This window comes from Micropterus salmoides, unplaced genomic scaffold, assembly GCF_014851395.1.
Source record: "Micropterus salmoides isolate LMB-PRFRI ecotype aquatic unplaced genomic scaffold, ASM1485139v1 Ms_hic_scaffold_7, whole genome shotgun sequence".
NCBI lineage: Eukaryota > Metazoa > Chordata > Actinopteri > Centrarchiformes > Centrarchidae > Micropterus > Micropterus salmoides.
The window spans coordinates 30,610,642-30,625,581 of NW_024044459.1; the positions used below are offsets into that span (position 1 = coordinate 30,610,642).

The 14,940-nt window shown below is 41.1% G+C and overlaps 1 protein-coding gene across 4 annotated transcripts; it reads right to left on the reverse strand.

The window, feature by feature from the left end:
• Positions 1–620: 620 nt before the first annotated feature.
• zfand5a (zinc finger, AN1-type domain 5a) lies at positions 621–8,114 on the reverse strand. 4 transcript variants are annotated; one of them, XR_005442439.1, is made up of 7 exons: positions 7,811–8,114; positions 4,324–4,485; positions 3,569–3,686; positions 3,365–3,450; positions 2,766–2,894; positions 1,138–2,623; positions 621–955 (listed from the first exon to the last, which is right to left on the reverse strand). XR_005442439.1 is itself a non-coding variant. In XM_038703079.1 (6 exons), the coding sequence occupies exons 1-6, from the start codon at positions 7,839–7,841 to the stop codon at positions 2,475–2,477; spliced, it is 675 nt and encodes a 224-aa protein (XP_038559007.1). In that variant the 5' UTR covers positions 7,842–8,114; the 3' UTR covers positions 621–2,474. The 4 variants fall into 4 exon arrangements, 3 of the variants coding, with proteins under 3 accessions (XP_038559007.1, XP_038559009.1, XP_038559008.1); XM_038703079.1 differs by having other exon boundaries at positions 621–2,623; XM_038703081.1 differs by having other exon boundaries at positions 621–2,623; positions 7,885–8,113.
• Between the last annotated feature and the right edge of the window lie 6,826 nt (positions 8,115–14,940).

Below are 14,940 nucleotides of genomic sequence, written 5' to 3' on the forward strand. Positions count from 1 at the left end.
CACTCTCTGCCCAGGAACTCCCAAAAGGAGCGTGAGAAACAACCAAAAAAAAAAAAAAAAAGGTCTCTGAAAAACACTTGAGTCTTGTGTGTACACCGTTAGCCTAGATAAAGTGGAACAAGATCGCTTTCTTCCAGGGTCCAGGGATAATACTTCCTGTGTGACCCAGACAGTGTTCGGACAAGAGTCTCTTGAGGTTTACAGTCTGTGCTGCCAGAGCTCTGTATTAACATGAGGATGCTAAAGAGGCTGGGTAAGGAATTACAGGGTAATGCTGGAGCTCCTGACATGTGCTCCCTACACTATTCTTGTCCTGACTGAAATTAGCTCCACGATGTTTACACACAACCATCTTGTGGTGAATCATCCAACTTCATCTTCCCAAAACAGCCTCATTTTAAAATCTTATTTACTATGCCAAGTTAAAATGAACATGTTGACTCTATTAGAAGTTGTCCTTCTTGCCTGGCAGATTTAACTGCATAAGAAAGTGAAAAAATATACAATACTGTTGAAAAGACAGTATAGAAATGGCTAAACATACTCCATTAAAAATCTTTAACAGCATTAAGAAATTCTAATACTTTGAGCAGTGAAAGTCAACACACAACAAAGCTTGGTAATGTCTCTCTGTACAGTTTTATTTACATGATACTATTCTGTCGTAATGCTGGATAGCAAGATTATATGTAATACATAAATATCAACACAGTTTGTTGTTTTCCATTTTTTGTACAAATTTGCATATAACTAAGAATCATAAAGGAAAAACTCAAACGGATACATACAGTTGTCTTTTAAATGAAAAACACATTCTTACAGGTGGAGGAGAAAACAAAAAAGGGGATTAACACAAGTCACAAACATACATGGTTTCAATGTGTCAGGCAGCCAATGAAAACCCACTTTTGCACAGGAATATGCACATGCACGCGCACAAATACACACACGCACACTATTCTACGGTGCTCTAAAAACAGACACACAGACCAATAGCTGTTAGACAGATGAGAAGATACATCTAATCTTGGTATCTATTATTTTTTCGTAAACCTAGCTCTGGCATGCTCCTGTAGTTCTGTAAACATGTGCTGATAAACCGGGTAGCTCCACAGACAAGAAGGGTTGGGTGAACACCACACACACACACACACACACACACACACACACACAAACTCACTGTGCTCACATGAACGTTCTGTTAGCGCATTAAAAAACAAACAAAGAAAATCATGGTTCACATACCCTAATTCCACAAATGAACTGAAATCATGCGCCAACATCAGTACAACATTGATGGAAAAGAAAAAAAAAAGCTAATAAAATATAACATAATTGTCTCTGCAAATAAAATGTTTGAACTCCTACGAGTGATGCAAAATATTTCTGAAACACTAATGCAGATGAAGAGTAACTCATGCATTTATCCCATTCATTCATTCATGCCCCTACAATATTGTTGTTTAAATTCACCTACCAGGCCTGTCAGAGAAGGGTGCCATCCTTCCTTCTAGGGCGACACATCGGCAACACAGCCCTGCACCAGGCGTCTGTGATTACAATATGAGCGCAGACCAGCTGGGGAACCCCTTTACCCATTATGTCCATTGAAAATGTTTAGATTCAGTGAAACGTGGAGTAATTTGTTTGTCCCTGTCTAGCGTGATACCTCCAGCCATAATGGAACAGCCTCATCACAATCAAACCGATCAAAGTCAACACAAGACATGCTGATCAGAGGGTCACTGAGGCCGACTATCAAGATGATCCATTGTTCTGCTGGGGCCAAAGCTGATGAAAACAAAATGTAAAAGGGAAGACAACAAGCAGCTGTGAGGTAGGTAAAGCTAGGAAAGACAGAGACATGTAACAAAGCCCCTTGTGCATGGTGGGGGACAGTTGTACGGTTCTCCAAAACGTTGACTGACTCCAGTACCAATGGAGCACAGAACAAGAAGTTCAAAGGTTGAGGGACGAAACTTGTGTGGACTGTTACTGTGTGGTCTGAATGTTTTAAAAGACCTGCCAGTGTCTGACACATGACAAGTAAAATGGTTGCCTACGGTTTGGCACAAAAGGGCGCCTGGTTTTATGGTGAGAGGAGCACAGCATATATCCTGGACAGTTAGCCTGGGCTGCTCTTAATAAGACAATACATATTTTTAAAAAAATAAAATAAAAAGGACTGAACAGCGGCAAAGTCACACCACAGAAAATAGGATAAAACAAACTAATGAATTAATCAAAAAAGGACAAAAGTGATCATTCATGCATCTCCCTAAGACAGGATCTTTTCGTTTTTTCTTCTTTCTCCCCCCCCGTCATTTTCTTGAGGTTGTAATTTTGTAAATCAAGTCCTTTAAATCCTCACTTAGTCACTGTTGCCAGTGCTCATTTCGAAACGTTCACACTCATACTCCAGTCCTCCACAAAAGGTGTTTGTCATCATTGCCGCCACTGCTGTTTTGTCAAATCTATATTCTCTGGATCTTGTCAGCCACCACCACAGGGTTCTCTTTGCGGATCTTGGCGGCAGCCTCAGCCTTGTAATCATAGGGACAGTTGTGCTTGTCAGAGTACCGGTGGATGCCACAAAACAGATTGCCACAGCGACAGTCAAACCCTGTAAGCACAAAGGTGGGAGGTCAAAACTAGAACAGGAGAAGGGAACGACTACACCAGGAAGGAAAACTCTTTCCATCTATGACCAGTAAAACAATTATCACAAACTGAATCAGTTGCCCCTTCATGTCCCCCCTGCTCACCTGTAAGGCCCACTCTTTTGCGGCACATGAAGCACCTGTTCTTCTTGGGTTTGGGGGTGTCCCCCTTGCTTTCTTCACTGCTGGCAGAAGCTATAGGAGTAGGACTAGAAGCAGCAGGCTGGCTTACAACTACATATAAAGAAAGACAACAAAGAAAATATTTTATCTGATGCCTTTCATTTGCAGCAGGTTAATAAAATTTGTTCATGGTTCTATAAAAGGCATGCAAACATGCTAGCAACTGAAATTGTGCACTTTAGTCCACAATGATAGCAATTTGTGCGTTCCTTATCTCTAAATTACCCCTCTTGCACTACTCTGAGAATGTGGCAGTGTCAAATCTGAGAATGGCCTCTGGTGTAGAGGTATTTTTAAACAGGTTTATTTTTAGGCCTTCCCTCTTTCTTGGAGGCTGTAAGTAAAACCAACAGTTGGGGTTTAAAGGTATGCAGTGAAGCAACAAAAATAAACTACAGTGGGTCCTACAAGGCGATGTTTGCCTTAAGAAGTCACCTGCGTGTGTGCCAAATGTCCACTTGCTTATGTCTGCTAGCCTTTCTGTTACTACAAATGTGTTTAAACACGTCTGTATGTTTTACCAGGCTCTAGGGGTTCCGGCTTGTCCTCTCTCGAGATGCTCATCTCTGTCATTTGTTGAGTCACAGGAAGAGATCCTTGAACAGTTCTGAAGGTTAAAACACAAAAAGAAAGGGAGAAACAGGGATGAGCAGGAGTTCACATACTGTGTATTTTAAAGAAAACTCACCAACTACCTCAGACAGTCAAACATAACCAATACTGACCTAGACATGTCTGGTGAAGAAACAGGGGAGGCATCAACCTTGGCTAGACTGGCTTCTAGTCTCTGGATGGCTGAGGCCTCTGAGGTAGGACTAGCAGCTGAGCCTGGATGAGAACAGACTGAAATCCATTAGACAAAAAAAACTTAAAAACAGAAGACAATTTGAAATCAATACAAAGTACAAAAAATGTAAAATCATATATGAATTCAGAGAAATACTGTTTCCAAAAATATACTTTGGCAAGCACTGAAAGTATGACAAATTCATCTCGTCGACCCAAGATTAATCATTTAAAATCTCTTCAGCACAAACAGAAACATCCGGCCATCTTCCCTTCTCAAAGCTGTATTCAAGATTATCTTTCCTCTTTTCTGTAATGTGTTTGTAGGTTATGAGAGAAACTTCAATCTTAGTTGACCTTAGAAGTGTCTAAAGGAGTTAACACCCACATAACCTTGAACACTGTAATGAAGAAAACAGCTGTCTTTCATTACACAGAGTGGAAAAACAAAGAGGGAGGGCGGCGAGGTAGAGCTGGGAAAATACGGCACAGAAGTGGTTGTAATTCAAAACAATGTCTACACTTCCTTGAGTCCCTTCTTATCTCCATCTATAAATATCTAGTTTCAGGTACATTTATTTGTTTACGTCATAAACTCCTAAAATCCATTTGGACTGCAGCAATGTTTACTTTTTCTGAGAAACAGGCAGAATTCTCCATCTCTTTATTTTTGTACTTTTGTGAACTGACTTACCCATAGGACTGAGGGGGCTCATGCGGTCGCTGCTCTGCTGCCGTGTCAGGTGGTCCTTATAGCATACGGAGCACATACCATTGGTTCTTGGATTGCCATAAAAACCGCAGCCTGTGGCACAAAGCATGGGCACCGGGCTCTGGTTTGTCTCTTGGGCCATTGCTAACAGAACGAGAGAGAGAGAGACAGAGTGAGAATACTCATTAGACTGACAAGACACACAAGGAGAGAGCATTTTTCCATTTTCAATGTTAAATACAAAGTGTTTTCCATCACATGACACATTTCCCAGTGAATACGTCGCTGCCCTGCCGATCTGGTTCCAAAGAAACTTGCTGAGCCGACAGATAACAGGAGTCATTATGAAAATTCAAGAACAACATGTCTGTTTTGACTTGCCCTTTAGCCTGAATACAGTAATGAATGCTTATCCACAGGAAGTCTAGAGAACAAACAACACTCGCTGTGTTCTGTTAAGCACCTTGGCAGAAGATCCTGTCCTGTCTGTTCTGCCCCACAGCTTTGTTCACTGTCGTGTTCCCCTTTCCTCCCTCCACCCCCCTTTCAGACCCGTTCTCAGTTCAGAGAACAGTTGGTGCAGCTCTTCTGAACATTTGACCCACCATCTCTCATTTTCATGTCCGTACACTGCTTCGGGGAAAAACAGCTTTAAAACCAATTGTGTTTTGTGTGAAAGAACATAAGCTCACGGCAACTAAGCATCATCACTGTGCATCAGGGTTTTCTAAAGGACTACAGATGACATAATAACACTATCAGTCTATTCACTTCCTCCAAAAGAGACACAAAAACAAAGCTCTGACTCATCTCGGCCACCAAAAGGACAAAAACACAGAAGGTAAAATAATACAACGTTCTTACCAAAATACACAAGATAATGAATGAAAGAGGACCAAAGTAGGTCAACAGTTTCAGAAAGTATTCCCCTCCCTCCTCCTGGTGTTTCTTGCCACACAAGGCATTTCAAAACATAGTCATTTCCCAACCCCACACATATGCCCATAAACAAGCATGCATGTGCGTAACAAAATGTGTAACCCTATGACGTTGCCGCCCCGCTCTGCTGCAATACAGCAGGAATTGTGTAATGGGAGGTGCTACCTTTGAGGCAACAGATCAAAAACACCTTGATGAATGGACAGGCAGGAAGGCCTAGATTACTTAGGTGCTAGGGATCCTGTCTGCCAGTCGTGCCCCAACTGTTTTAGAAGTCAGCAGATCAACTGATACCAGCCTCCCCCACCTCCTGAAAAACACATAGCCAGCAAAAACCAGGGTATACGCTAACCGTGCCATATTTCCCTTGTAAACAACCCTTCGCCCTTTTGTGCTATAACGTGGCAGCTGCTTGCTCGCGTTGGTGTGAAGCTCGTCTATACTTTGGTCATGGAAACAAACAGGGAAGGCGACCTTAATGTTCCAGGAAAGGCTGGCAGTTGTTTCAGAACGTCCTGTCAGTTCACTCGAGGTGTCCTGACCTCACCCACAGACTAACAAGTGCTATTAAACCTGAGCTACCCCCGTAAACCCCTCCCTCGTCCTCTCATTCCCTCACTCCTTCATGCTATCACTGCCATGTCAACAAAGGCTTTCCTTGGAAAGACCCACAAAGACCTTCTCTCCTTTTGCGTCACATGTTCAGCTGCTGACTGCTGGAAAATACAAGGCTGAGAAAGAGGTCGGGAACTACCATGTGGCTTGAAAGGAATTTGTCCTAACACATGATCATCAGTATCATTCTATTTAAACAACACCAGTTTGTTATGTAGCCTGAGCTACACATCTAGACCCTTGTTCTTGGACAGGATCTTTGACCTTGATAGCCTTCCTCGATTTAAACTGAGACTACGTCTCATCTGACAACAAAAACAACATGAAAGATACAACAAAGAATGTTGCTTTCAGATTAACCGCGACTGTTCACTTTCTGAGACAAAGGAACAATGGGCAGTGTGGCTCAGCTGTCACATTTTGGCCTAGCTGTCAGACAAACAGCAGGCATGTTAACCTTACCTTTACCATGACCTCTCACGAACAGGGATATGGTAGGGGGCAAAATCACTGAGGTTGCACAGCGTTTGAAATGTTTTATGATCAAAAGGGAGGTCATTTAGAGAGAAAAACACACAGATTATTCCTTAAATATAACTGATTCTTGTTACTGTTGGACTAGAGGTAATTATTCACACACCTACCTTAATTAACTAATTAAGAGCCACATTACAGCCCATGGGCAAAACAAACCTGACTATTATTCTTCAAATTGGCTGAAACATCCAACATATACCATTTACAACATGTTTTGTATGGTTAAAAACAAAACAAAAACCTGTACATCTGACAGGGCAAGTCAGGGGGTTTCCAGCACCGGGCAGTTTAGCAGCCACAATCATTCATCACCAACTTCCTTTTACAAAAACCCAAACACTTAGAGCACTCAAAAAACTGGTCTGACTCGACATGGTGCTGTTTCGTTTCTAAGCTATGGACAACTGTTGGGAGAACATAAGCATGGAAATCTCTAGCAAACAAAAGGAGGAAGACTTCACTCCTGTATCAGCCGCAGTCGTTCAGCTCACATTTCAGGCCCCGGTGGACTGAAAACTACTGAGTCACACTGAAGGACAGAACAGAAAAAGCCCACTGTTACAAGCATTAGTCTTTGTCTAAAAAAAACACAGCGTTGCAAAGAATCACCAGAGGCCCGACAGGAAGACAACAGCCCTGATGGTTTCTGAAATAACCCACAAGTCTAGACAGTGTGGTCTCTGCTCCCTTTGTTTCTTCAATCTTCCTTTGTCTACAATCTCTCTGCTTCCTGTTTAGACATCGTTTTGTAGCTCAACCCTTCCTCGCAGCATTTCTACTAATAACCATTTTTTACGTGTCTTCAACGAAGCAATGCGAATAACCTCGATTATATATAATCACTCTTAAGTACTTAGAAACGGATTGATGTTTGCCACATAGCCATTAACACCGACCAGATCTCGTTTTCTACAAAGGTGAAACTACTGGACAAGCCGTTACTGGCAGTTCATTTCATATTTAACCAAATGCTCTGGTAATTTCAGAGCAAGTCTCGCTCTACTTGCCCATTCGGCTTATGAATTTTCTATTTCTAGACAGGAATTAGCTGAGCTTTGGTTCCCCCATCCCCCAGCTCGGGGCAAACAGAAAAACAGAGACAGCAACCAGCACTAGCTAGCTCCCTCCCTTGTTTTTCTCCTGAACCAGACGGAGTCACGTTTGAGGGCTTGTGATATTTCCAGTTAGGAGGAGGAGGAGATGGTGGTGGTATTGGTGGTAACAACTTCAACGAGCAGGACAGAAGAAAAAAAAAAGCAGAAGCTTGTTTACCACACAATACCATCACGCATACACCACCTGACCTTTCAATCCACCGTTAAAGGTCGCCATGACCGACCGTCAGCTTAGTTAAAACACCCCTCTTTTCGTTGTTTACCTCGACAAGCTGAGCTCACTTCAAAATTCATCCTTGTTAAGAAAAAAAAAAAAACAATAATCCAAGATCATCACCTGCTAAAAATCGATGAAGTTTCTCGCGAGACGACAAGGAAAGTGGCCGTTTGTCTTGGCAGAAGAAAAAAAAATGTCGAGGGGTTCCCGGTGGTAACGTCCTTGTCTCTGTCTAGCTGTGTTTCTGTGGCGTTGTCCTCCGTGTCAGACAGGTTTAGGTGCGTTTTACTCTCCCTTCCTCGCCCTCCTACCTCTCTTTCTTTCTCTCTCCGTCTCCCGTTTCTTCTGGATGGATGTTTGTTTCCTTCTTTAGTAAGAGGAGTGGCGGATGATGTCACGGGTAAAACAACGCGTCGCCATTGGCTGCCCGCGGAGCCCCCGAGCTCTGCCAGACTGTGGGGGGGCGGGGGTTATCCGGGTGTGCGCAGGCGCGTGGTGCGTTATTACACATCTATTCGTCATCCTCTTACAAGGCCACGAATCTTTTTATTGAGTAATCCACCTAAATGAATGGGTAAAGAATAGTGGTTTCTGACGTGACTGAATTGAAAAATATGAACGTATGATTAAAAGGGTCATCTCCTGGGAATCCCTGCACAATTTCATATTTGAGGACACTATTTTGTTGGTAAACAACCCCCCTTCTGCCATCTAGTATGACTAGAGGAACAAAACAAGTGCAGATTTATAATTAGAAAGATATACAAGCCTGTTTGTTATGGGAGAGCACATTAGGTTGCCACCCTTTCAACTACCCAACACACTTAACAGGGTTTCTGGGCGGTACAGACAAGAGACACTCAGTAGGGGTGGGCGAAAGGGCATAATTTGCTCTCAACAGCCTAGTTCAGGTGTTCTCACCCACCCTATAGTAAGGGACACAATTTACATAAGCCCCAATACCCAAATCTTAACCGCGCCCAACCTCAACCCTAACCCTAAACTGAAATTAAACATAATTTTAGCCCCATAACTCTACAACAAAATATTAGCACTTAAACAGCTCTTTAAAGATTCGGAGAAATGCCATATCTTCACTTTGGTAAAATGTCCCCAATCATAAGGTCTATATAACTCATATTGGTCCTCTCAAAGATAAATGCGAGCACACACATACACATTTGTGTTGACTCTAAGTGTAAACATGTCTTGTGGGAGGTTACAAAAGATAAGAGCTGAGCAGCACCAAGCGATCAGGACATTTTCAGGATGTACGTTAGAAAATAGTTGTAAAAATCATTTAGTTTCAGTTAGTAAACAAGGTTGTAGCCCCTAAAACAAATGAATCTGGCAGGTTTAAACACTCTGAGAGGGAGTTTATAGTTAGAGTTTTACAGTTACACACAAATATGCACATTGTCACTTAATATTGAAATTTGTCTTTATCTGTTTTAAAGTCTCCAGGTTAAGCACGCCAACATGCATATTGTCTCTTGCACTGTTTTATTTTTGGTAATTTATATTATGGTTGTAAAAAAAAGTTTTTTAAATTTAATTTTTTTATATTTTATGTTGTTATCATGTTTAATATCACTTATCACTGTACTTTATTCCATGCTATCCACTTGCTGCTGTAATGCTGAAATTTCTCACCTGTGAGACAAATTAAGGCTGATCTTATCTTATCTTATCTTAAATGACACATGGTCTAAATTCTAACATATGCGTTTTTTAGGCCAAAAACATCTGTTAAAAAACAGGATTTGTGTGGTATCAAAATGTGTAAAGAGACACATTTAGGAGAATCTAAAACAGTTGAGAGAATATACAAAAAGTGGGAAAAGAACATTTCTTAGATTGGGAGAAAAATAGGATTAAACTGGGGAACTTTGGACTCTTGGCCTCAGTATTTCCATAATCTTGGCTACAGCCCTGGCGGTAAACATATTTGTAGTTCAAGCCAGATAATGATACTGATGATACAGTATCATGATCTGGCTGAACAGTCACTTCTAACATTAATCATGTGGGTTATTTTGTTCTATTTACTTTAGCCTGCTGTTTTGAACACCACCAGAGCATATCACCTGCTGGCCATGTTTTTGTGAAATTTGGAAACACATTCCTTTTACTCACTTGCAGTGTGTCACATGTGCTGTATATCATATAGTTTGCCTTGCAGGTCTAACAAGTCCCAACACATTCCGCCACCTTGTCAGTATAGCATCACACACATCCCCAGGCAATACAGGTCACGATGAGCAGAAAACAAACACTTGACGTAGGGTCTTGTGGTGTGTGTGTTTGTGAGCTTTAGGGAACATGCTGTCATCTATCAGTGAGTGGATTCATGGAAAGTTGGACGGCTAGTACAGTCTGTTTGCTCCAGTTCAAACCAGTATTCACTGGAAAAAGGTGTAGCCAACTGAAAGCAAAAGTAGGTGCTGTTGCTGATCTTCCCCTAGCTTTCTTAAGCACCCCCCCCACACACACACACACACGCTGTTTACATTGGTTTCATCATTGTTTGGCCTTATGTTATTCTGGTAACAAACCATATATACACATAAACAGGAGAAATGTTGTTTATGTCTTATTTCTATAGCCTGAAACACGGAAAAACATTGTTTTTTTAAACAATATTTCCTAACCAATTTGCCAAAAAAGAGGGCTGACTGAAACTGAATTATATTAAGTGTAAGATGTCTTCCACACAAGATAAATAAATCACATAATATATATATATATTTTTACAGTGCTTTATGTCCATCTGTCTCCTTTAATTATAATCTGACAAATGTGTCTTCTATTAGCCCTAGCATACTGTGCTGTGTTCATTAAGTCTCACAAATTTGTTTCTATTTATATATTTCTTTGTTTTTAAGAAAGACATGTACATGTGACCTGATTCCCACATGAATACAACATTTAAATAAAGACAAATTTTGAAGTAAGAGAGCTGACGACAACAAGCTCTGATAATCTCTGATATCCAAAAGTCAGTTGGTATTTTATCTGAGTCATTATAACTGTAGGATGTGCCAGTGGTTCTCTGAGTAATTTACAAGCTCTACAGTAGTTCTTTGTTACCATGTGCAATGAAAAAAGAAAAAGAAGAGGAGTCATCATTAACTTGAGGGCTTAAGCAGCACATTCACAGTTTCAGTAATTCATTCGCTATCACATGACTTAATTGCTTTGTCTTTGTTAACAGTGAGTTTGTTTACATACAGTTTACACACAGTGTATCAGGGGAGGGTCCTCAAAAATCAGGACCATCATTCACTGATTAAAATGACAGTGTAATCAAATAATGTATTTGGCAAAGGGGTGAAATATTAACAAGTACTGAAAGGCAGTCACGGCTTAGATTTCTGGCTCTCAGAATAGTGAGTCAAACATGAATAGCGCTTGTGAAAACTCATCATGTGGCAAGTCGTATCAGACACAGTAGTAGTATGGTTCCCTTATTGTACAGACATAAGCTTCATATGTGAGTAAAGAAGGCACAGAGAGGTAAGGGGAAGGCAGGGGGGGAAATCTGGTTTGTGTTTCACACTGAGGCCTTTGTGTGTGAGTGTTGTGTTAATGCAGCCCTGCACGGAGCAGGAAAGAAGGAGCATGTGTATGAAATGTATGTCTGTTAGTATGTGAAGGTTCATGGGTTTCAGCTGAGGAGAGAGTGGGAGGTGTCGAGTATCATTACCCATCCCCCTCGCTGTCATAGCTTGGCTTCTATGTGTGTGTTTGTAGATTTTGCCACCACTGAGTTTATATGTGTTTAAGTCTGTGTGTGTGTGTGTGTGTGTATGATAGTGTGAGGATTACTTATGTGGATCTGGAACAGCCTGTCTGTAGTTACTAGGCAGATACTGGCCCGCCTGACAACACACACACACACACACACAAACAGAGGCACAGCTTGCATGTGTCTGGCGTCGGTGTGGTGAGACACTGTTGATAAAGAGCTAGTGGTGGAAATGGCAGCTTATCCATTTACATAAGCTGTGTGCGGGGCTTGATAAGCTCTGCACTGAGGACGACTACAACCATTGCTTCAAAACTTGATCCCCTACCCTGCTCTGTCCACATTCATCTGCATCTGCAGCCCCTCATAAAGGGTATGTGTATGTGTGTGTGTCAACATAAGAGAAACTTTTCATGAACAGAGGGTGCCTGTCTGTATGATTCTGGGTAGATTAGGGACAGCTTTGTTGCAAATCCTCTACTTTCTATTTACACATTGTTGTTCGTGTGATTGTTGAAGAAACACACAGGGAAACACTGAGGAAACATGTGAGGTAGAATACACTGGGGTCACATAAGTGTCAAGAAGCATTACATTAGGTATTCTGAAATAAATGTAAGCGGCATAGAGAGACAAATAAAGAGAGAGAGAAAGAACAGGCAAAATCAAGATCAAATGAATGTGATCTGCTGATTCAGCACCTACTGACCATTTAGTCCCTCACTTGTGCTACTACACAAATCCTCTGCATCTCTCATGAATGTGTTTCTTGTTATTTCTGACCAGGGAGGATCCCCCCAAACTTTCCCAGCACAAACTCTATCTCCCTGTCAAAACTTCTTATTCCTTTCTCCTCCCTTCTTTGCACACACAAACCTCACAGTACATGGGTATCTAGTAGATTGTATGTATATGTGTGATTGCGTGTGGTTCTTGTGGAAAGGGGGTGCATATAACAATGTGTTCATGTAATTGTAGAAAGATTTTGCAATTTACATGCTGCTCTGCGTGGGTTTGTCCTTTTCAGCTGATATATAGGAGACTATGTTCAACCGCATGCCTGCGAGAGGTGAACAAATGTGAACATGTGAGTGTGTGAAAGAGAGAGCGTGTGTGTGTGTACATGTGTGTGCAGCAGATGTCCTGTGCTCTTTTCTGTTCCCCAGACTGGCTGGTCTTTGTTGCTGCTCCCTCGTGCAGACGGTCTTGGCCACGTGCTTCTCTGTCTGCAAAGACAAGCCATGCCTCCACTGCTTTAATCTGTCAATTGCAGCGGCCAAGTCCCGCCCCAACAACACCCATAGTCTGACAGGGTCCGCCTCCGTGCTTGATGACGCTGTTTTACTCACGCATGCTAACCATACTCCCTTCTCTCTCACTCACACTGTGGCTGTGCCATGAACACGGTCTACAAAATTCAGCAATATACTTCCTCTCTTACATCCATATAAACCATCTCTTTATCTAATCTTCTCTCTCGCTGTTGATACTTTGAGGGCTGAAATTTCCTTCCTGAAAACTTTTCTTTCTTCCTCTATTTCCATACTGGGACAACAGTCAGTTCTTCTCAGCAGAACAGGAAGAAGGAATTTAGTGAAGGGGAAACAACTGGGCAAAGGCTAAGTTATGAAGTGGGTATATCATGGTATAACGTTTCAATTTGTGACTATTTCTTTCTTATTGCCCCTCTATGGATTTTGTAATGACTTGGCATTAAACTCGGAAGGCATTGTAACACCCATTGTACAAAGTAATACAATACAAAGCTGTCTGTTTTTCTATACGCTCTCTTAAAGTCAAGAACAAGTCTAACTGCTCAATCATCCCAGACAGTCTTCCAGGTAAACAATCTATATCACTTTGAAACTACACATGATACTGTGTGCTTTGGACTTCCCTAATGACAAGTCTCTATCTGCAACGATTATCAAATTTTGAATCCCTTTGGCAAAAAATGTGTTTAAAGTCTGAGTCACACCAAATTAACCTGCACCCCCCTCTCAGCTCCATTCCCTCTCTGACAAAAACCCTCCCTGCTGCTTTTCATTTAGTGTCAACAGTTGTGGGGCTGAAGAGACTTTATGGCTACAAAGTTCACGGGTTGATCATTATCGGCTGAGAAAGAAAGGAGGAATCAATCATACCGACAGTGTTTAATATTTGTTTTTGACTGCTACAGTGTACCAAAGGAAACATACTTTTATCCCACCAAATATGAAGAACTGCTAACTTTGTTTTAAACAAAATTTCTCAACTTTGTAGTTTGCTTGTGATAAACGCAAACTATTCTCACAAAGGATATTTTCTGTATTAACTCCACATTTATTTTTAGAAAGGTACTGTACAATGCCTTAGACCTCTGGCTGCGTCTGAGGCTGTGTTGTTTTTCCTGCCTCTCTAAGCTAACTGCATTGGGGGGGGGGGGGGGGGGTGCTGCCTGACTCAGTGTACAGTACATGCAGTCACTTTGCAGGGCTCACTAACCTTTTACCACACCAACTGTGAGATGAATCACTGTCTAATGTCTGCACACTGATGTGTGAAGTTAGGTGATTTTAGTGTTTCACCAAACAAAAGCAAAAAAACTGCACAGACAAACGGTGCTGTGTATGTACATTTTCATCTCACCAAAAGATGTACACTCATCAGAGCAGACTGAAACAAAACACATTCAGACACATATAAACTTTGATATGATTTTATGATCTCTTTTTTACTCTACATAAAGAAAGTTATTTTAAACCATTTTGCACATATAATTTTTTGCACATTGTATTCCATATACTGTGTGATTGCTACCATCCTCTTTTTCCTATGAATGTGCCTAATCCTGATTCCCTGTTCTGTATATAAACCTTAAAGATGCATTACTATAAAGGCAGTACACATGTTGCTAATACATATATATATATATCACATAAGTGCACACACTCGGCTTCACATAGTTTGACAGAAAGGTCTGTATTAAAGGATTATAACGTAACGCCAGATCACCCATACAAATCTTGACCTTAATCTTCCTTAAAGGGTCTGTTTGTCCAAATTTAAAAAGAATAAAACTATTTTCTCATTTACCTCTAGTGATACCTCACCAAGCAGATAGTTTTGGATTCATTTGTCCTGTGGCTTTTTCTTTGGTGGAAAGTAGTTCCAATTAAAACTGTTCATTAAATCTGAATTATAGGCTTAGTACACTTTGTGCAACAAAATTGGGTGAGGATGCAGAAATCTCAGAGACTTGGACAAAATAAACCAAAACAATCTGCATGGCTAGACACCACAGGAGGTAAATTTGTATTGTTCTTAGTATTTGCATGAATGATCCCTTTAATATCAAATATTATGCGTGCTACCCAGTTTTATCAGCATCAGTTTTATGACAGGAATAAACTCCATTTGTTTCTTTTTATTCAATGTATCCTCATCCA

Bases quoted from the DNA above. Each gene is read 5' to 3' on its own strand.
- zfand5a (XM_038703079.1), bottom strand. From the start codon at position 7,841: ATGAATTTTGAAGTGAGCTCAGCTTGTCGAG. The intron at 3,687-4,323 runs GTAAGTCAGTTC...AATGGATTTCAG, and splicing joins GAGCCCCCTCAGTCCTATGG to TCTGTTCTCATCCAGGCTCA. The intron at 2,895-3,364 runs GTAAAACATACA...CTTTATATGTAG, and splicing joins GCCGGAACCCCTAGAGCCTG to TTGTAAGCCAGCCTGCTGCT.